Here is a 24,373-nt window from a genome sequence, read left to right on the forward strand (position 1 = left end):
TATACAATACATAATTAACTGTCCAAATACCGATGGTAATCAATAAGCATCTTATAATTCCTATTTACATTTGTTTCAAAAGCTTCTTTCGTTTCATAAGGAAATAATAGATGCACGACACTTTTTGTTTTATATTATTCTATCGATTTATGTATGATCTATTTTGTAGTAATAGAACAAAACGAAAGAAACTTTTGAGACAGCCTAATGCATCTTGAAATTCATGAAAAGCTTCAACAAAATATTCATGGAAAGTTTCTGTAAGCGTCCGAGTACTTTCGTGAGCCGTTATATGTATAATAATTCGTTACAATGTTAGTGATAGCTTGGAAAGTGAACTATTTTTATTATACATCTTTTTACTTTCCATATTACGCTCATAGATACTCTAAAACGCCGCGATACTAACTCTTATCTATCATGTTTACGAATGCCTATAATTTGTGAAACCGCTTCTGATTTTACGGAAATTTTGCAGTTGCTTGATGAATGAAACAGATTTGTTAAGAGAATCACATGTTATAGATACCTGAACTGTGATTTATTTAATATATCTTTTCTGATTTGTTATCCTGCAACATTTCCATGTTTTACGAAGCTTTAAATTAAATTTCACAAGTTTATTTTCCTTAAGCTAAAGACGATGCTGGTGAAATATTTATTTCTGAAGTAAAAAGTAAAAATATAGCTTACATATTGCTTGTATTTAATCATGTATTACGATTAATCCTGTTGCGATACTCGTATATTTCAGTTAGGCTCTGGTTTTAGTAAACAAGAAAGATTTATAATATCTTAAGAGGATGTTTAGCATGAAATCATGCTAATAAGAAGTTTTTCATGTTTTTCTTCAGGCTTAAAATATTTTTTAATGTTGTGAAAAAATTGGGTTGAAAATGAATAAAAGGGTGCAACAGGGTATTTAAACAAACTAATGTCTCTTATATGAATAAGTCGAGTGATATGCTGTAAATTATTTTCACAAAAAGACACCCATTTTTATTATTGTTTTCTAAACAAAATTCAATATGATTTGTTATACCTGTAATAGGAAGTTTCTTTAACTAACATTTAGTTATCGATCCTATTTTTATTGAAGTTTAACAATACTGTTCAATGTTAATAATTATTAATTTATAAGTGAAGGGTAATTCCAACGAAGAAAGATATCATTTGCAAACAAATAGTTTCAGATGAAATCAGCATTGGTACTGTAAATTTAAGATATTATAAATCTAATATGTATTGTATCGCAAAGCGGGATTCATGATGAAAAATTAAATATAAAAGTCCATGAAATTTCGCAAATTTAAACATCTCAGTTGATACAGCTTTAATAAATGTGGACAAAAGTTTAGTCTATCTTTATATTTAAATAACGCATGATATTTAATTCTACAGTATAATTAAACAAAGATTCGAAGCTGAAAATTTCGAAATATAATTGAACAATATATCGTACAATAAATGTTATATGATGTTCTGTAAAGGAGAATTGCATTTTTATGAAGAGGATCAAAGATAAAAGAGATTTTTGTTGAACGATACGACCGTTTCGAAATTCCATTTTGATCTTGTGTATGTATAGTGTATCTCGTACAAAAGATATTACAACAAGCGTCCAGTCATAATGTGAAACATTAATCAAAATTTCTAATCTCGAGTGTTTCAAGCCCCAGAACTCATCTTAATAAATATAAGAAGGACAGATTAAATTCAATCTTATTTTTCTAATTTTCTCGTTAATAATTAAATATGAGCATCAATCAATCAATAGTTCATAATGCACGGTATAATGCGTGTATAACATTCATCTGATTTCAATTAACTTACGTTTAAGCAAAATAATTATTCGAACTAGTTTATCATTCACATTATTACACATTTTAATTGTATATATATCTAGTACAACATAGAAAGGATGTTTTAGGATTATGAGTATTCCTTTAATTTTTAAGAAGAACAATAAGTATGCATAGTATTTCTTTTATCTCATATTCTAATTTCACCACATTGAATTTTCTAAAGAAAGATGATCTATTTATTTTAGATAACGCAAATCCTTTATTTTAGATATGCAAAGTCAAATATATTTTTGTCAATAAAGACACAAAAAATCTTAGATGTCTAAATGTCAGCTTTAAGAACAGTAGACTTGCCTGCCTTCAAACTTAAATGTCCTTTCCAGTAGTAAAACTTAAAATGACATTAACAACGGCAGTAATATTTACGCCTACAGATGGAGGATATTAGACTTCGATTAAAATACAAGTAGCTCAATAAATATGAGTCTAAGTACGATGGTTAAAGAATAACGATTCGTCATTCTTTATTCCAGCGCTTAATGCTATCCTTCTTTCAACAAATACAATCCTAGAACAATGCCGCTGAAGAGAAATGTTATGCGTGAATTTATTTGCCTTTGCGGGACGAAGGTTTATTAAATTATTAAATGAAAATATTAAATGAAAATGAATATGTATAATTGTGTGTATAAAAATTGATATATGTATGTATGTATAAAATATATATATGTATGTATATATATATGTCGGGTTGGCGTTAAGATTAGAGTTAGGGATAAGGGCGTGAAACGAATCCCTATTGGCGCTAGACGTGATCGTTATGCAATAGAGGAGATATTTACTAGTGCAAATATGACTATGATGGAATTGGACAAGTAATCGCGATAATTAGATACTCGAGAAGCAAATGACGATGATCCTAGGCTCAATAACGAATCCGCGGTCAACGGGATGACGAACTTTACCCTTCGTTAGCGTCTAAGTTACACTGTATGTTAGAGCAAGGGGCAATTATTACGTATACGAAAGACAGGTCGATTGCCGATGAGATCGCACTAGAGTGAGTGGCTCTCCGTCGCGGTGACGCTGTCGAAGAAATCTATGATGGGTGTGCCTAAGGGAACGAGATCTCGGAGTCGTCATCGACTCCAGTCGAAGGTTCGGTGCGCATATCGAGATGGTGTGTAATAGAGCCGACAAGTTAATAGGAGCCCTTAGGGGAATTCTACCCAACATCAACGGGCCGCCCAGCTTGGCTCGTAGGCTCTACTACAACGTGTGGGAGTCCATCGTAACTTACGGAGCACCGGTGTGGGCTAGAGCAGCGAATACCGATAAGAACAGGAAAAAGCTGAAACGAGCACAACGAACGGCCCTGTGCATAACAACGACGGCATACCGTACCGTCTCCCACGCGGCACTTTGCGTCTTGACCGGGAATCTCCCGATTTACATAAAGATAAAGATGCTCGGAGAGACCTACGAGAGGAACAAGATCCATGGGTCCAGGATTGGCACGGATGACGGCTGCAAGCTGAAGGAGGAACTGGAGGCGATTCGCAAGAAGGCCCAAGAGGACTGGCAGAAGGAGTGGAACAACCACAAAAAGGAAAATATCACAAAGAAATTAATACCGAGTGCGCTGCTATTTACTAAAAAGAAGATGGACATCGATCACCACACCATGCAGCTGCTAACCGGGCATGGGAGCTTCGGTGTCTATAGGAAAAGGATTGGCAAGGACAGCGACAGCAACTGTCTCGACTGTGTAGACCCGAACGACGATGCAGAGCACGCCCTCTTCGCGTGCCCGAAGTGGACGGACAGAAGGATCGAGCTGGAGAACGCTCTGGGCGGGAAGATAGACGTGGGCAATCTGATCGCCACGTTGACCGCCAAGAACGAGAGCTGGAATAAATTCAGGCAATTCTGCAAGACCGTCATGTGTCACAGGAGGGTGACAGCGAGGGCCTGGGAAGAGGAAAGGAGGAGAACGAGCGAAACAACAACTACGTGAAGCAATGAGGGCAAGAACACGAAACAACGAAAAACCGCAGAAGGAGACCAGTCCAGTATTCTGAACTGGCTGAGAGGACGACATGAGCAGTAACTGCCCGAAGAAGTAGATACAACGGGGCACGAAAGGACCACCCTGATGACTGCCGACAGGTTTTACCGGGGTTGTCTGCCCTCTAAGCGGAGGAAGAAGGAGGAGGGGTTTTTAGTGGGTATGGCAACGACAACCGACCGACTCCCACATAACCCAGTGATGCGGGTCACTGGGCACGCGTAATAGCATTTTCCCCTCCCCACGCAAAAAAAAAAAAAAAAAAAGGGCACGAGATCATCGGATTCGCGGAGAAAAGTCTCCGTTCGAAGGGTGTGGGAAATTGACGTTGCTGTTAATTGGTCAATTTCCATGTTGGTGGTTAGAGAAAGATATTAGCTGTCCTTGGGAAAAGTTGCTAGCGGGAAGCGTCGTTCGTGGAAGGATAGATTTCTCTTATCTTCCCATAGTTGGGGCACAGGCTATTTGTCTATTTGAAAGACTTTGTATAATTGAAACTTAATATTCGTAGCCGGTCCTCGCCCAGCTAAACATATACTGTGAAGATGCGTTGGCATCTGGCAATCATCTTACCCGAAGGACAAAGTCTGCGTGTGGCGAGCCACGGGGCAGAAACCATTGAAACGTTTACCGTCGTGCCCTGTCCCAAGTATTTCTTTTAAGAAGAGCTATAGAATTACTTCATGCCTTTGTTAGACAAAACGTTCATCCCTTTGACCGCGGCTACGTTCGGCGACTGATTGTCGCCTCACTATCATAAATCTCAAATAAATACAGTCGGATCGAATGACAACAGTTTCTTAATACGGCTATGGTGAAATCTAAATTTCAATACTAGGGGTCTTCCCAAAGTTCCAAAGGGAACGTTCCGGTGTTCTTTCATCTCCGACATATATATATATATATATATTATTATAATGACTTATTTTAATAATGACTTAATTTGTATAGTAAAAACAGCTAAAATCTCATGTAAGATTGTTGGGATGTTACGTGATATTTCTGTTGCATCATTGATTATCGTTATACTTTGAAAAATAATTAAGGAAGCGAACAATGCGTGGACGATTATGGCAGTTTTATTAATAAACGAACGTTTAGTAGAGAATATGGATTTATTGGATAAGTAAATGTTTCATTAAATGTAACTGCTACATGCAGAATAATATGTTGTTACATGTATGAACTAAAGTTGATGTAATACTCATATTGTATTTATGGTTTCAAAGAATTAATAAAATCTGCTGAGATTCAAACGTATACTCTCCCTTTTATTCTATGAGAATTAAACATTTAGAAGATTTTATGAAAATGCACTAAAAAACAATCAGAAGCATCTGTTTCTCCTCTTTTTTTTCTTTTTTTTTTTTTTTAGATATGTTGATTGCCACGCGATTTTTATACTTATTTTGACTTGGATAGATAGATTAAAGCGTACCATACCAAGACATTTCATTCTTGCAAAATATTCTAGTCTATTTGCGTACGTGCTCATAATCTTGGCTGATAACCGCCATTCGCTATATACATCGTTGGTATCGACGTCAAAGGATTAACACAGACAAATACACAATCCATACAATCCGATTTGATTGATTTTAGATCTTGCATCAAACAGATCTCTATATAAACAGATAATTTCTGATTCTAAACATTTGTATCGCTTCTTCTTCCGCTTTGAAATCCTCTACAAACGCCTTTTATAGTCGTTCAACTTTTCAGCTCACAGAAAAGAACATTACGCGTATTCCTAGCAATCGCCCAAAGACTCGAACGTGTGCTTCGATAAAGCTCGCTTAACTTTCATTGACACATCGATAACTTTGCGTTCCAAGATGTTATTACGCCCTAGAATCCCTAACATAATTTTAGAACCAGAATTTCTGTGCAAAACAATTCCATCGCTTTGTCACGCTTAACGGCTCAATCATCGAAACATGTATCATAACGCACGAATTATGATAAAAAAGAAACTGTCTTTCGAATAAAAGCAATCCGTTTGCCAGGTGCGCTTAAGGATGTACAGGACGTCGACGGAGCAAGTGTACGAAATACAGCCGCTGGAGGGTAACAGTTCCGCTCAACGTTACACTCAACAGCCGAAACAACGATTCTCTGAAATGCCTACTCCGTCGGTTTCGCCGACGTCTTCTCTCCGAAAGCGCGTCTCGGAACTGCCAAGAGCCGCGAGTGCATCCGTTTCCGGTGCTGCGGGCATTGTCTGCTCTAATACGGATCTGATATCGATCCTAAGCTCGTTAGAGTCTTCCGCGACGAAAATCAACCGATGCGGCGAGGAAGCGCCGAGTTCCCGGGACGATAGCAAATCAAACTGGCCCGGAAAAACGACCGAACAGAAAGGAAGTCGATCGAAGAGCTTCCGTTCCAACAGCTTCGACGTGTCGACATTGCACGGAGCTAAAAGTAAGCTTAGCGGATCCTCGAAAGCCGCTATTTCGACCTTTATGGCACCGTCGAATTGGTTCACGAAGAGACACCAACCGATGTCGAAGAAGCCGGAAGATTTAGTAACGGCCAGTTTAAGTCTCAAGTTCGATAAATCGAAGGTAGTGAAGGCGGTGAAGGAAACGTTGGGTAAAAAGTCCCCTAATAGCGAGGTCAAACACAAAGTCGTATGGGACAACACTAGTGGAACCAAAGTGGACGCTCAGCTAAGTTGTATTTCTCGTTACGATATCGTTTCTTGTTTAAGAGCCATCGTAGGTGAAAGGAGGAATGCAAGAACGCACATAATACGCAAAAATCTATGGCAGATTCAAAGTACAGTACTCGTTGTGATATTCGGTAAAGATAATAAGTTCTCCTATGGAGATTTCATTTTTCAAATTATTCTCGTACAAGTACGTATTTGCATAAATAAATAACACACGGTCTCTGCGTAAATACCCAGGCCAGTTATAAATATTTCAGTTTGCCAACGATATCTCAACATGTGGGACACTCACATGTGTGCTACTTCGTGAGCGATGATAAAGGCGCTGGTCAAGCCTTCGTCTCGATTTAACGCGCACGATCTCGCGGGATCGCATACTCCTGACACAGGTGCGTAACCGGAAGGACCTCCTATATCTAACCGCGTCAACCATACAGCAACATCGTGATTTACGCCCTTCGAGGACAGCATCTTTCTGTTCCATTTGTTCACGTTCTCGAGAGATCGTCTGGCATCGCCACGGCGGACCTACGACAACGTTTAATATTTTCTTAATAAAAGCTAGCAAATATTACGAATATATTATATTTATTATTACATCATGCATTATAAACTATATATAAATATTCGTCAATGATAATAAATATATGTGCAAGTAATCGTGTTGTTGATTGTAATCAAATGTAACTTGTAACGCTATTAGTATTTTAATCTTCCTGAAAAATGTTGAAATGTTGATTCGACAGCAGAGAAGAATAGCAGAAATAGAAAAGTAAAAGGAATCGCAAGTGTCGTATATCAATGATATTATCATAGGTCTATAACATTAAATTAAGATTCTTAAGAGATGAAAAAGGTTTAATAGTCGATTATACAGATATTTCGGATACACGATAAATGCGAGGTTTGTCAATGATCCGTGAAAATTGTTTGTTTGGAAATTTGTTTCCAAGGGATCGTTCACGGTTGTCCAATTTAACAAAATGGAACTCGTTGCATTTTATCGACCTAAAACGTCATGCGCAGATATTTTGACCTATATAATTTATATACCATACACTGTACAGATAAGTAGAAAATAAAATAATTGACACTCGCATATGCGTATCTCAGATAGTTACTACTTTAGTTAAATGATTTAATTTAATGGAAATCGCTTACCATAACGTCTCGTTTTTCCGCGTATAAAATCATTCGTACGATCACTAGAATCATGTTGGATTCGAGCGATGGGTCCATGTAAATTGCACTGACCTAGGATTAAAATACGTACGAAAATGTAACAGGCGTTAAAACAGTATTACAGCCTTACAAATAAATTATTATTCAAAACTCTCGTAAATACATCGTATCTTATATAATTTTCCTAAAAAATTAATTTTATTCGTTATATTTATCTTAGGAAATGTACGTTATTAATCTCAACAGCATTGGAAAACCAATTACCGAATGGCTGAAATTAATCGATTACAAAATTCCATTACGGATAAATTATTTGCAGAACTCTTTAAAAGATACGTGTAAGCTTTGAACAGTGTAAACAGAAAATACAGAGCTTCCATCCGAGTATACGATCGAGATGTTTGAAAGCAAGTAGCGTACCTTGAAAATACAGAGATACGCATAACTCTGCCCTATGTTTCCCGGTTGCTCGCGTACATATGTAGGAGAAGGTATTCTATATCTAAGTATAATAACAGAATTTCGTTTGGTATTACTTACGATGTTTAAAAGAGCCAAGATATATTGCTGTACTCGAATTCCATGAAAATCTACCACGGAGTAATCAGCAGCTATTCCAAGCTCTAGCCATCGTGGCGGCGAATCCTTAGCAGTTGGTCTTTTCTCTAGAAATGACTTATCTTAGAAATCGACTTATCTTCCACGAAATTAGAAAGTCTACTCGACTCGACTTGATAGCTTAAACGCATGATTATTAAAAGCATAAATTAATATCTACGAGCAAGTATTCGTGGAATAATTATTATGATATAAATAATTATTTCAAAAGTATAATTTCAAAAATATCAATTCGGTATCACCGTGAATTTCATCCTGCAAATTTCTTTAAAATTCTTGACAAATTTTGGTAAACGTATTCCTCCAGCAAATTTTTCTATTTTTCTATTTTTTTACATTAAATTAGGCAAGATAGATAAAGATTCGTGCAATGGACAATATACATATGTGTAATAGACAGGGAATAATAAAATAAATTAAAAACAGCGAAATATAGATGAACGTGTAGAAGATCAAGCGAGAGTGGAACGCAATAGGGAGAATAATTGTAAACCGAGTTCCTTTTAAGGCTGAAGATAAGCTATTCTTATATTACATGCTGTTATTATTACTTTTGTACACGATAGATTGGAATATCAGTACAATTTCTTTCTTTCAGTAATATTCGATGATTCGTTAATTTATTAACCGCTATATTGTACGTGGTAAGTAGAAAAGCAACGATTGTACAAGAATGGCATTTGGAAAAATATTTGACTTACTTGATAATCTGTTCCTTTGCCATTTAGGACCAAAGAAGTATCCAATTTCCTCGGGATTTGTTATTTTATATAGGTTGGGGTTGATAATCAATCTCGGATCCACTCGGATTGGTTATCACACCTTTTATTTTCTCTTTTATACAAAACACCAAATCACACAGCAAACGTCTAAACTCTCCCAATGCGTCTTAGCAATTAAGGCGTGGTCGACTCCTATGGCAAAAGAGCGTCGTTAGGAGTCGTACCAACATAACCCTAGTAACCTTTTAGTAACTAGCGGTCATACCAACTGAGCATTTCTCAACAGGATTTACGTCGATCGATAATTCTTCCACTATTGTATCGTTGTATTCTGTGGAGACATCGTCTTTTTCATCGTACAGAATCAATTTCTCAGCTTCTGGGTATTCCACGTCGAAGACGTCACCGGAAAGATTATAAAATCCCTGAACATCGTGGCTTAAGGAATCGCGTTTGCTTCGTTTCGACTTTCTCTTACTTTCTTCAACTTCAAATTTATTCGATTTCCCTGTAACCGAATTATCAACGTTTTACCACGTTTGCCTGTCTCATCTTCGCTATTCTCGTTACGGATAAAATGAAAAAATAGTTGCAAAATTTCTGAAATTGTAAATACGACCAGACTGGAACGTATCAACGACATATACGGTGTCACAAAATTGTGACAAGTCAATATTCCAGTTGTTAGTTTGTTGAAATTACGCCACCGCTGATTAAACGTATCACGCTTTAATAGAAAATTCAATTTCCCAGCGGGGAAAATGGAATTTTGCGCTAATTAAAGTATTGCGCTTTTGTACAAAATTCCATTGTTTTCTGTTGCCCGCGAAAACGCAATTTTACGACGGACATTTCAGACAAATTTCCATCAGACGGCTTTCCATCCGTAAAAAAGAATGCTATCTATAAAAGTGTCAATGGAAATTGATCAAAGTAACGTCAAACAAACCCGTTTAAACAGCGAGGTAAATAGACCAATTGCTTTTAACAAAACCTGTATCGTTGCTCTTAACCGTTTCACTTTTAAATATCAATCGGCGCTGTTCCTCATTAAAATTTCGATTCAAATCGAACGAGAAATACAGCGTAACACTTGGAATTTTCTATCGTTTCTCAACCATACTTCGAACATTTACGTCGCATTCTTCGATTCATAGGATCGCGATGTTGGATTCTTCGATTTCGATACAAAAACGTTTCACAGCTTTCGACGCGGGCAATTTAATTAAGAGAACAAATAATTTGTTTATAAACTGCCAATTACGTGCCTTGAATTTCCGATATATGCAATAAATTTCATTGCTACTTGACCTAAGTGGGTCATAAAGTTGCAACCGTGTAAACCGTGCCACGTAATTTTATTGCATTCAATTTTCCACGTTTCCAACAATTTATCAAATTAGAATTTATCCGCGCATCGTACGAAATTTTTCATAAAAATTGATTAATAATAGTAGATATATAGCTCCTCGTATTCGTAAAACAGATTTTTAATCTGTAAACAACGAGTCGTGGTAATTACGATACGATCGATTTTCAACTTAGCAAAATTTGTTTCCATTTAACATTCACATCCAGATTGTATTTCCTTTGTAATAAATTAATTATATAATTAAATAAATTTATTATTCGAACCGATATTCAGATACAGTTCGAGTATACTTGATAAATTTTCAGACTCGATTCTCCAAGTCGAAAATGAGAACGTTTTATCCTATACTTTTTCTTCATTTTTCCACAAGGATTCGCGTTGTTCTCGCTTTCAGACGTTGTTCCGTTGCATCCTGTATATACGGGGTGTGCGAAAACCGTGTGTTTAAACCGTCAAATTGTAAGGAGTTGATTTACAGACAAGAAGAAGAAGAAGAAGGAAGAACTTTATATAATGTTCGTCAACGGACGTTTCTTTACAGAATTACAAACGAGTATCGTTCGTACGAAACAGGTAACGACGCGTTTTCCATCGCAGCGTGCAAAAGTTCGCTGTATTATCGTGTCAGCGCAGTTGCATGCTTTTTATCATGCGACAACAAGCCCGTGTCGTTAATAGCTACAATAATGATACAATGAAAAATTATTATCTGGTATGTTTGATTGGTCGTTGGAGAACGTTGTCCGTGTGCTCGGATAGAAGCCTGACATCGATCAACGATGGGAGTAATACGATCTCGTACACACAGTTGCTAACAATTCGATCGAGTTGCAAAAACCGCGTGTTTTTACTCGTTGCGCTAGTTGTTCACGCGAACTCGCATCTCCAGAATAAACCTTCCGTTTTACAGTTGCGAAACCATAAATACAGAAAAGAAAACGCAGTTCTTGAAACTCTGACGAAACGCTGATAATACGGTCAATTGTCGCGTGCCGTGGAATGGAAAATTCGTCGTTACTTGTTTCATACGTACGATACTTGTTTGTAACTGTGGAAAAACGCGTTTATTGCCCAGCTTCGTACGACATGTTTTTCGGTAAATATTTACAAAGCGGACAATCTCGCCATATTCAACGGCTTTGAAATATGTTTGCCAAGGCTAATATTCCGAACAACTTTTTCCTGTAATACTCTTTACCGTCGCTCTGCTTTCCGCGATATTCGCAGCAATTTCTGTCTCGACGACAACGATGATTTCGTAGTTTCGCTTTTCTCGATATCACTGCTAAAGCTTTTCCTACCTCGAATAACGACGCAAAGCTTCGTATGAATCGTATCTATCCTGTTACTTGATACGCGAATTTAATTCGCGGTAGCCTCAATGATGTTTCTTCCCTGTGCGAGTTGAAAATGATTATCAGAACTGCATATATATATATATATATATATATATATATATATATGTCGGGTTGGCGTTACGATTAGAGTTAGGGTTAAGGGCGTAAACGAATCCCTATTGACACTAGACGTGATCACTATGCAATAGAGGAGATATTTACTAGTGCAAACATGACCATGTTGGAATTGGACAAGTAATCGCGATAATTTGATACTCGAGAAGCTAATGACAATGATCTTAGGCTCAATAACGAATCCACGGTCAACGGGATGACGAACTCTACTCTTCTCTAGCGTCTAAGTTGTACTCAATGTTAATGCATGGGGGCAATCACTACGTATCCGAGAGTTACTTGAATCGTCGTCGAGATCGTACCGGAGAGTAACTCTCCGTCTCGACGATGCCGTCGAGGAAAACTATAATGGGTGGGTCTAAGGACATGAGATCCTCGGATTCGTCAAAGAAAGCTTTCGTTCCAAAGGTGAGGGAAATTAGCGCTGTTGCTAATTGGTCGATCTCCATATCGGCGTTTTGAAAGAGATGCTGGCCGCCCTTGAGGGGAGGTTGTTGACGGGGGCATCGTTCGTGGAAGATAGGCTTCTCCTATCGTCCCGTAGTTGCAACAAGGACTGTTTGTCTAAATGAAGAACTTTGCTTGACTAAATCTTAAGATTTATTGCGGGTCCTCAAGTTAGCTAAACATACTGCGGAGGTATATTGACATCTGGAGATCATCTTACCCGAAGGATAGGATCTGCGTGTGGCGAGCCACGGAACAGAAACCTTTGAAATATTTACTGCCACGTGTCGCTACGGCTATTTCTTTAAAGGAGAGGTATAGAGTTACTCTGTGCCTTTGTTAGATAAAACGTTCATCCCTTGACCGCGGCTACGTTCGGCGACTGGTTGTCGCCTCGAGCCCAAGCTCACTATCATAAACCTCGAACAATCGGAGCGACATTTGTTTAATCTAAATTACGACATTACGGTATTCCCGAGAATCCAAGGAGAGGTTCCGGTGTTTTTCCATCTCCGACATATATATATAAATGTACGGACATCAACGTCCGAGACGTTCGTCCATGCCAAACGGTAACGCGTACAGGAAACATTTGTTCAAAATGACTTTGACTTTAGCTATATTTTTAAATTGGAATTAGCTAATGGTCGTTCGCTTTGTAAATGATTATTTCTTTTTCTTCTTTTTGCCTGCAGATTAAGCCCTCCCTGTTTGACGGTTTAAATTTATTAAATTAAATTTATTAAACCGAATATATATATATATATATATATATATTCGTTTGTACTACGATTACTCTCATACTCTATGTATGGTATTATAATATCGACGCTATCAGTTCTTACAGTATCACGATCAGAGTCAATTTTAGAATAGAAGAAGCAATTAACGGCGGATCGCAAAGTAAGAAGCTTATAACATAATTGGCAAGGAAGTCGGTAAATCGATCAACCAATCACCTACATCCAACCGTCTAACGAAAGATGAAAAGCCATCGCGATAACGATCCTTCTCACCTGCAGGATTTTCCGGATTCACAGACACGAAGCTCGAATTATTCCTGATCGACCACCACTTTTCGTTTTTCGGCTGAAACATCACATGCTGGCCATTCGTCAGCGGCTGAACGAAGAACGATCTCTACCCGATCAACATCAAGGCGTACACTTCTTCTTCGCATATCGTCACGACGACGAAGGAACTCGCGTCTCCTTCCAAGCTGCCTTGTCGAAGATCGCAGTTCGCCTTGGCGTTACGTCGCTCGGACTTGGTTTTACCCTGACGCACCCAATTCACGGTGAAATTCGACGACAGTATCAATCGATCGTTGGCCATGGTCCTTAAGGTCCAGTTGCTGATCTCGAGGAACACCGGCTCTTAGTGGAGATACTCGCGCCAAGTTTCTCGGTCTTCGTGGGTCGATCTTCTGTTCTGCGCGCTCTCATTCGGGATCACTCGAGGGTAAACGATCTCGTACTCCTGCAAGCTTTGCAGAAAGTCGCTCATTCGCGACTTAGTAGCGATCGTGCCGAGCAGCCACGTGGCGAGGAGAAAACTGGGAAGTTTCGATCGCGTCATGTCTCGCGCGCTTTGATCGAAATTTCAATAGGATTTTCTGGCTACCCAAAACTCGCCAGGCATGCTCGTTCACTCGCAGACGTAGTTATCGCGATGAAAGCAGCTAATTCGCAGACCCGATATTCTCATTTCATTTCGCCGGTTCGTAACGCGTTCGAAACGCCGTGTCATATAGACGCGGATGCGACCATACTCTCGCGTTCTAACATTTTCAATGTCTCGCGCTTTATCACGTAGCTAGCGCGGAAGTAATACGAAGGTGAATCGTTGGTTTTAATACACAGGGTGTTGTTTAATCGATCGTATAATGGAGAAAGGAACGATTCTACGGTACACCAGAGATGAAATGAAATCATAGAATGCAGTGGTTTTGTAGGTAGTGCTTTATCGAAAAGATTAACCGTGAATATTTGCTCGACCTATTTATACCAAATTGATACAGAATCTTAAAATACAGACGAATCTTTCTCAATTTCCTTCGATCATCGTCTCTAGGCGTACGAAACTGCCTCGTTGAATTCGAACGTTCGTCGATTTCCTTCGACGTCTTTCAATTTCTTCTTTTTTCAATCGCCGTTCGCCTTCTCAAAGCTGTCTTCGAACAGAATTCTTAGAACGACTTCCAATTCCTTTCGATTCGTCCAATCGTTTAGCTTTACGAAACTGTTTCGCTAAACTCCTTTTTCCACTGTACTTGCGTATCGTAACCAACTCGTGGGCGGTAACTCGCGTCGATTAACGATTCACCACCAGTAAAGTAACCGGGAATGCAGCAAACTAGTAGTCGGTAGAACGAAGCGGAACGTAAGTGGAGCGAGCGATAAGAGCGATCGCGACAATCGCACGCCTCGCCGTGCGATTCCCACGCGAACGAATCATCAAATTCGAGCCAAAGATTCTCACCAACTCGAAGATTCGCGCCAGTATTTTCCACGCGCGCGTCACAGAAATTCGAACGACTTTCGCGAAAAGGACGGAAGGATAAGACGATCGATCGGATCTCGGGTCGATCGCGATACCCCCGGACAGAAGGTTTCGACGAAAAAGTGGAGTAGACGCGACGAAGGAGCGTCGTGCAGCAACTGGTGGCCAATTTATTCACCACGTGCCGTATGAATTTAATTTTCTTTCGCGCAAGAACGATCCACCATCGGAGAAAGTAGAATATAATTAATTTCGATCTCGTGTCGATCGCGACGTTCCGGATGGAACGTTTCGCCGAAGAGGTGGAATAAACGCGACGAAGGAGCGTCGTGCAGCAACCGGTGGCCATTTTTTCCACCACGTGGCACCACGTGGAAATTTAAACGTTTTCCATGAAAATGATGCACCATCGGTAAAAGTAAAATACGATAATTAATCGGTCGTCGAGTCGAACGTGATATTCCGGATAAAATTTTTCGATGAAAAAAGTGGAGTAAACGCGACGAACGAGCTTCGTGCTACGACTGGCAGCCACATGGACGGATGAACGCGGCTGGAAACGCACACGAGTGCAGCGGCGAACTGTGCGTAAGAGTAAGCGCGAACGCGAGACTGGAAAAAGCACCAGCGCTTACCGCCCACTGAAGTTCTAGTAATGGCAGCTTTATGTGCAATCACCGAGAAACGAGGATGCTGGCGAACGCATTGTTCGACCCCGACCGAGACGATTTAACAAGGGCCGAGGATTTCATCTTGAACGTTGCTCTTGTCACGACCGGCATACTTCAAATCCGATGGACCGATGATGGAGATAGAGATGTGGCGGCCTTGGCGACAATGTATATCGCCGAAGTGCCTAATGAGTCACCTGTATCCTAACGGTCCTTCCACCGAATGTCCTAGAAGTGTGACAACGGTCACGTACGCCTACAGGGTAGTGGGGATATTGAGGGATGACAAACAAAGAAGAAACAGATGTTTTTTCTTTTCGTTCGAGCCCCCTGTTCTTTATTTTACGTGACACTCTCGACCCCACCAGAATTCTTCGCTTTCCCTTGAACCGCGAACTCGAAAATATCGTATTCAGTAAGGCGACGAATCTAATGAACGGGAATTAAATCTGTTCCGACAGCTTCCTTTGCCTGGATGAAAGAATAAGTACGAGAGATAAATTATGCCAGATAATGCACAGTGAGTGACTGGCAGAAAAGTCATATCTACTTACGTGTATGAATTCTAAGTAAAATTTATATTAAACATTTCTTTTTTTGCCTATTATACACTTTTTTTTCTATTCTACGATATCTGTCACACGTTTACTCGTCTCGTCGATTAGAATTCAGTTTTATAAAATTAAAGCATTTCTTCTTCAAATTTTCTTCAGGGCTTTCGATATTTGCAATGCTCAGTGCGTGGTGGCTGTGCAGCTACAGCTAACAATATCTTGTATATCAGTATCTTTTATAATCTTATACAGTGGCTGTGAAAAGGTATTTATATGCGTTAGGTTGTCCCAAAAGTTTCTTTAGTTTTATAAGGAAATATAATGTTATTATTATTGAATTCTGTACGAATAAAATAAAATGGATTCTATTACTACAAAATAGATCATACATAATTCAATACAATAATATGATACAAAAAATGTACATTTATTATTTCCTCACAAAACGAAAGAAACTTTTATGCCAACCTAATGCTAATACTTACGTATCTCTATCTTTTTCAATTTTTTTTCATCAGCCGTTACATTTCACTTTCAACTAGTGTCAATAGTTCGTAGTCATACGATAGTACTATCAAGTGACGCGAAATTTATCTGTCCATCTGCATAGTGGATGGTTTTCGACCAGTGACTTTAAGCGATTTTCCACTTTCTTCATATTTTTGCTTAGATTCCGCTTCGCTTAAAAAGATTCACATGTATCGATATGAAAATTATTGGAAGATATTCTAACAACTTGCAAAAGTAGTCAAGAATTTTTTTTTTATTTATTTATTAAGATTCACAATTTGTCCAATTTGGACATTTGGTGGAATTTTTTAACTGTTAAATTAGCATGTTGGTAGCTACCCCCAGCGGGGTACCATCCTCGTGTTTGTTAGGTTATGTCCTTTATAAGGTCTGCTGGGTGCTTCCTTTTTAGTCTTCTGTCCATGTTTATGGTTTTGTATGTTTCCGCAGCTAGCCGGTTTATGTGTGTTGCTATTCTTGATTTGTATTTCTCGGAGTATCTGCTGATTTCTTCCTTGACCGTTGGCATTCCCAGGTCCCTCCGTATATCTTCGTTTCTGACGTACCAAGGTCCGTTTACTATTGTTCTGAGGATTTTAGCCTGTCTTACCTCTATTTTGTTTATATGGCTCATTGCTGCCGTCCCCCATAGTGGTATTCCGTACGTCCAGATTGGTTTTATGATCGTTTTATATATTTTTAATTTGTTTTCTGTGCTTAGTTTGGATTTTCGGCTTGTTAGCCAATGCATTTGTCTCCTTGTTTTCAGTATTTTTTCTACTATTGATTTGATGTGTAGTTTCCAGGTGAGTTTTTGATCTAAGTGGAGTCCTAGGGATTTGACATGCTTTGTTTGCGTTATATGCGTGCCGTTCAATAGGATGTTTGGTGGTATCTTTTTCCGTAGCGTGAATGTAATATGGTTGCATTTATTGGGGTTTGCTTTTATTTGTTTTCCTTGTAGCCAATTTTCTATTTTTACGATATGTTCTTGTAGTATTTTGACTGCCGTTTCTGGGTTAGTATGCCTGACCAGTATAGCTGTGTCGTCCGCGAATGTCAATACTGTGCTGTTGGTAGTTGTTGGTATGTTCGCCGTGTATAATGTGTATAGTATTGGGCCTAGGACGCTTCCTTGTGGTACCCCGGCCTTGATGTCTTTAACTTGAGAATGTGTGTCCTTGATTTTTATTACGAAGGTTCTGCTGCTTAGGTAGGATTTTATTAAGTGGTGTATTTGCTCCGGGAATTGTTTCCTAATTGTTTGTAGTAGACTTTCATGGTTAATTTTATCGAATGCTTTCTCTATGTCTATAAAGAGGGCTGTGCAGTATTCCTTGTTTTCTAGTGCTACTATTATTTCGTTTATAAACCTGTGCATTTGCTCTATCGTGGAGTGTTTGTTTCTGAAACCAAATTGGTGATCCGGTATTAGTTTTTTTGTCTCTATTATTGGTTTTATGCGGTCGTATATTATCTTCTCCAGTATTTTGGAAAATACTGGAAGCAGTGATATTGGTCTGTAAGAAGCAGTTTGGTGCGGGTCTTTGCCTGCTTTATGTAACATTTTGATCTGTGCTAATTTCCATGGTTTGGGGAAGTATTGAATTCTTAGAATTGCATTGAATATTATTGTCATTAGTCTTATTGCTTTTGGGGGAAGGTTTTTCAAGATTTTACCATTGATTAGGTCGATTCCTGGCGCTTTGTTGTTTTTTGTTTTATCAATTATGTTTCTAATTTCTTGTGCCGATGTTTTAGGTATGGTGTATTCCTTGTCGGCTGTGGTAGTAGTGGTTTGTGGATCCTCCTCCGTATGACTTTTGAGGTTGCTGTTGTTGATAATGTGTGGTGTGAATGTGTTGCAGAGGTGGTTGGAGAATTCTTCGGCTTGTTCTTCGTTGCTTCTTGCCCATGTGTTATCTGCTTTTCTGATTGCCGGGACGGGTATTATTGGCTTCCTTATTTTTTTCGTGGCTTTCCATAGTGAATAGTTGGTGTTCTCGTGTGTGGAGAGTGTCCCTATGAACTTTGCGAGTTCGTTATCTTTGTGCTCCTTTATATTGTTTTTTATTTCCTTTGCAAGTTTGTTTAAGTGTTTTTTGTTTTCTCGGGTTCTGTATTTTTGCCATTTTGCTTTTGCTTTTCTTTTTTCTTTGATTTTGTCGAGTATTTCTTGCGGGATTGTTATTGTTTGTCTGCTGGTTGGTTCGGGAGTAGTGGTTGTCCTTGCTGCTTCCTGAATAGTTGCTGTCAATGTTGCTACTGCCTGTTCTATGTGTTCAGGAGTTTTTAACGGGATGTTGCAGTTTATTTTGCTTTCTATTATTTCTTTGAAAGTTTGCCATTTGGTGGTTTTGTTGCATAGTGTTTCTGGTTTGCTATAGTGAATTGGTTTGTTTCTGTATTCAATTATTATGGGTGTATGATCGGAGCTGAGCTCGAGGTTGGGTGTTATTTTTAGTTTATTTGTGTTTAGTCCCCTTGTAACTGCAAAGTCCAGAAGATCTGGTTTTTGTTCAGGTCAGTCGGCCAATGTGTCGGTGTTCCTGTGGATAATATATTGAGGTTATTATTTCTAATGTATTTTTCCAGTGTTCTACCTCGAGGTGTAATGTTTCTTGACCCCCAAAGCGTGTGCTTTGAGTTGTAGTCTCCCGCTGCGATGTACTTGTCCCCTAGGTCCTGGAAGTATTCTTCCCACATTTGTGTTGTTATTTTGTGTCGCGGAGGCACATATACTGCTGACAACTGGAAGTAGTTGCTGCTAGTTTGAACTGTAACAGTGGTTGCTTGTAAATATTCTTTGTTAACTTGGCTGTGTAGATAATGTTTGATATCGTTTCTGACTATCACTGCTGTCCCTCCGTGAGCTTTTCCTGAGGGGTGTTTGGTATCATATATGGTGTAGTATGGTATTTTCAAATAGCTTTTTGTAGTGAAATGTGTTTCTGAGACAAGTAGTATGTCTATATTATTATTATATATGAATGTTTTAGTTTCGAGGGCCCGTTGTTGTAGGCCGTTTGAGTTCCAGGCTGCTATTTCTAGAGTGTCCGTTTTTATTTTTTGCTTAGCACGTTTGTAATTAGTTGTAGCATGACTGTGATTTGTTGGGTTTGCTGTTTCCGTACTGCGTTTTGTTCGCTTATCATTCTGGTTAGCATTTCGGTGTTCTTTATGGATTGTTTGAGCAGTTCTTTGATTTCTGCAGTGTCATTGTTACTATTGCTGTGGTATTGGTTGTGTGTATGTGTTGGTTGACTGGTTACTTGAGCATAGCTTAGACCACCAATGGTGCTGGTGCTGATAGGTTTGGTGTTTATTGCTTGCTCTGTATTTGGTAATATTTCAGGTTTTGTGCTGTCCTGATGGGCTTGTGTGTTAGTGCTTGTCCTGCTTCGTAGGGGCGGGAACAGTTTACGTTGTAGTTGTTTTCTTACTTCACATCCTTTATAGCTGGCTGGGTGGTTTCCGTTACAGTTGAAGCATTTAACTTTTTCTATTTTTCCAGAATATGGGCAGTGTATAGTTAAGTGATTTTTTGCGCACTTGACGCAAGCTGGGCTTCTGTTGCAATAGTTTTTAGTGTGTCCGTATTGTTGACACCGCATGCATTGAGGTATATCTTTTTTGTGTCGTGGTGGTTCGACTGTTACTATTGTGTTTAGTATTTGTTTGATATCATATATTTCCTTGTTATTGTTTCTGGGTTCCAGTTCTATTAAGAATAGTGGTAATGGTTGCTTTGTGTCGAATCTTGTTATATTGTTTATTGTTCTTGTTTGATGACCAATTTTAGCTAACTCATCGCTTAGTTTATGTATTTTCGTTTTAGGATGCAATCCTCTTATGACAATTTTGTAGCTCCTTTCAGTTTTAAGCTGATACGTGTGGTAGATAGCATTTTTTTCTTTTAATGCTTTTATAACTTTCCTAAATGTTTCTGGTGTGTTTGTTTGTATTTTTACTTGATCCAATTTTGTTTGCTTTATTGTGTAGTTGTTTTTCTCATCTAGATTATTTAATAAATCGATGAGCGGGTCTATTATTTGGGCCTCAACAAAGATTGGTGGTGGTTTTGTAATGTGATATGTTTGGATAGTGGTTTTATTTACGGGGTCAGCGTCTATTTCTTCCGTTAGTGAGTTGAAGGAGTTACTTAATGGTAATTCTTGCAGCCATCGCTGCTTTTCTGTAACTGGGTTTCCTATGGCACTTATGTCTGTGGTTGTTTTGCGTTTTTTGCTAGCCTTCGCTGGCTTCCAGCTTTCGTCCTGGTAATATCTTTCATGTTCTGAATTGCTATCTTCCTGTCCCCGATGCTCTTTTGTTTCTTCTGTCTCAATGTTAATTTGTTTGGTTTTTATATAATATGTTTCACCTTTTGTTGCTATGTTTATAGTTGGTATCTGCATTGTTATTTTATTTCCTCCTCACTAACACTTTGCAGCACTATTACTTTGAAGCACTTTTTCACTATTCACTTATACCTGGAGAGGACGACCGTCTAGACACGTCCGTCCTCCTCGGCTGTCCGAGCAGGAGTGTCAAGAATTTTTGAGCACACTTTTTAAAACACAGTTGCTGCTGAGTGCCGAGACGTGCAGACGTGTGTCCAGTGCCCTGTGAAGTTCACAAAACTCCACGTGACGCCCAGCTGTCGAAAGCGAATCCAACTAACCTAGCCAGGGGTTAACAGCCTCTCGACTAGTTCTTTCACACTGAATTAACTAGCTCGATGATGGCTCTATCATTTCCAACAGGCTCCCCGGAGCAAAATTATAACACCGCCATGTTTCCTCCCCCGTGGCAAGAGGGCAACGCAACTATCCTGGTAAATGACCATCACACGAAAAAACGAAAGCTCGAACCGACCAAGACAAATGTAAACAAGATTCAAACCAAACCATCAGCCATCCAAGTGACTACCTACAATAGATTCTCAATTCTGGAGTCCACGGAAGACTCCATGATTACAACCGAAAAGGTAAATAATCTCCATACTCAAAGAATTCCCCCTCCCCCACCGATATTCATTAACGACGTAATCGACATACAGTCAATGATTAAGACTATCGAAAAAGACATCAGCAAAGAGGACTACAAGTTAAAGATTAACAACAACCACGTGAAAATACTGCCGACCCACCCAGACGCCTATAGAAAGTTAACCAAGCTATTAAAAACGTTAAACGCTAAATTCCACACATACCAGCTCAAACAAGAAAGACCATTTCGAGTGGTGCTACGCAATATCCATCACTCAGTCGATCTAGACGAACTAAAATGCGAATTGTCAAATCACGGCCACGAAGTAACTAACATCAGTAACATTAGGCATAGAATCACAAAAAACCCACTATCCTTATTTTTTATAGACCTAAAACAAAAAACAAACAATAAAGAAATCTACAATATCAATCGGCTGATGAACTCCATAGTTAAGTTCGAGCCACCTCTTGTAAAGAAAGAAATAATACAATGCAAGAGGTGCCAAAGGTACGGCCACACGCAGAAATACTGCAATCACAACTTCCGGTGCGTAAAATGTGCAGGTAATCACCCCACTGACCAATGCACTAAATCCCCGGAAACCCCCGCCAAGTGTATCCACTGTCAAGGAGAGCATCCTGCGAACTACAAAGGATGCTCAGCCTACAAACACTACATAATATAGTGTATCCAAAACTGAGACCCAAGGACATAACCATACAAGAACCTAAACCCCAAAAACTCACTACACCAACAGTATCCTATGCGCAGGCAACGCAAGGAAACGTAAACAACTCGAAAACACACATTGTACACACAGAAAATAGAATTCCCACCCCACAAAACACAGACAACTTTACCAGACTCGAAAAACTTATCGAGAAGCAAACTGAGCAAATTAACAACTTGCTGTCACTACTCACACTCTTCATGGACAAATTCATACGCACAGAAGCAAAATAAAACCAATGCGAATAGCTCTGTGGAACGCCAACGGTCTAGCTCAGCACAAATTTGAACTAGAACTATTCTTAAAACAACAGCAAATCGATGTGATGCTCATATCCGAAACCCACTTCACCGACAAAAACTACGTCAAAATACACGGCTACAACTTCTACCACACACAACACCCCAGCGGAAAGGCCCACGGCGGCACCGGAATCATAATCAAATCAAACATCAAGCACTACGAACTTCCACCATTCCAGAAAGACTACCTCCAAGCAACAAACGTAGCAATAGAAGACTGTCATGGTACAATCACCACTTCAGCTGTATACTGCCCTCCCAGACACTCCATCGCCAAAGAAGACTTTGACCACTTCCTGGACACCCTGGGCAACAGATACATAGCCGGAGGAGACTACAACGCTAAACACACCCAATGGGGTAGCAGACTGGTTACAGTAAGAGGCAAAAACCTCCTCAACAGCATAACAACCAACAACCTCAACTACCTTACCACATACGAACCCACACACTGGCCCACCGACACAAACAAAATACCCGATCTCCTTGATTTCATCATAACTAAAAATATCTCGTCAAGACACGTCCAAATCAATTCCTCGGCTGATCTCTCCTCTGATCATTCCCCCGTGATAGTAACAGTCAGTTCAACTATCATCGAGAATACACCTAATGGCTCCATTCATAACCAACACACCAACTGGCAGCTCTTTAGAGAAATCTTCACACACACAACTTCAGCCTCAACTTCACTAAAAACCAACGAAGAAATCGAAGCAGCCACGGAATACCTAAACACGAGCATAATAAACGCTATCCGCTTCTCCACACCGGCAATAACGTCCATCAGCAAACACGAATATCCCCAGTACATATTAAAAAAAATAGCAGAAAAACGTAGACTAAGAAGAGTATGGCAGACCCATAGAACACCGGAGGACAAACGCAAACTAAACAACGCAACTAGAAAACTATCCAAAACCATAAAAAACTACAATAATGACTGTTTTCACAAATATCTCGCCAGCTTGTCCCCCACAGCCGACTCCAACTACTCACTATGGAAGGCCTCCAGGAAACTCACGCGCCCCCCACAAATAATACCTCCAATCCGCCGCCCGCAAGGCGGATGGGCGCGTAGACCTATAGAAAAAGCCAACCTATTTGCCAAACACTTGTCTGAAGTATTCAAACCCCATTCCTCCGTAGCTGCTGCAGACGTTACCGAATACCTGCACATTCCCTTCCAAATGTCCCCTCCTATTGAGCCCTTCACTTCTGCAGAGATTAAAGAAGCAATCAGTCGCCTAAACCCCAAGAAAGCAGCAGGTCACGACCTAATAGGAAATAAAGCAATCAAGGAATTTCCCATAAAGGGGATTGCACTCGTCGCATCAATCTTTAACGCTATCCTCCGCCTTCAACACTTTCCCAAGGCTTGGAAAATCTCACTAATCACCCTCATCCCTAAACCCGGTAAACCAATATATGAAACCACCTCCTATCGCCCAATCAGTCTTTTACCTACCCTGTCTAAACTATTCGAGAGGATGCTCACGAATCGTCTCCTCCCACTCCTAGAAGAATTGAAAACACTCTCAGACCACCAATTCGGCTTCCGAAAACAACACTCAACAGTAGAGCAAATCCACCGCATAACCCACATGATCAGCCAAACCCTTGAAAAGAAAAAATACTGTTCAGCGGTATTCTTAGACATCCAACAGGCATTCGACAAAGTATGGCATGAGGGGCTACTCTACAAGATCAAAAAGATCCTACCCCATCCATACTACTCCATCTTAAAAT

At 39.4% G+C, this 24,373-nt stretch overlaps 1 protein-coding gene across 1 annotated transcript in view; it reads right to left on the reverse strand.

The window, feature by feature from the left end:
- Window positions 1–24,373, reverse strand: part of LOC126927581 (A disintegrin and metalloproteinase with thrombospondin motifs 3-like) — a 239,304-nt gene that overhangs the window by 107,595 nt on the left and 107,336 nt on the right. The window contains exon 3 of the mRNA XM_050743644.1: window positions 7,709–7,801. Coding sequence (XP_050599601.1) covers window positions 7,709–7,786 — 78 coding nt within the window. The 5' untranslated portion in view covers window positions 7,787–7,801. The remainder of the gene's footprint in view (window positions 1–7,708; window positions 7,802–24,373) is intronic.

Source organism: Bombus affinis, unplaced genomic scaffold (genome assembly GCF_024516045.1).
Source record: "Bombus affinis isolate iyBomAffi1 unplaced genomic scaffold, iyBomAffi1.2 ctg00000160.1, whole genome shotgun sequence".
Taxonomy (NCBI): domain Eukaryota; kingdom Metazoa; phylum Arthropoda; class Insecta; order Hymenoptera; family Apidae; genus Bombus; species Bombus affinis.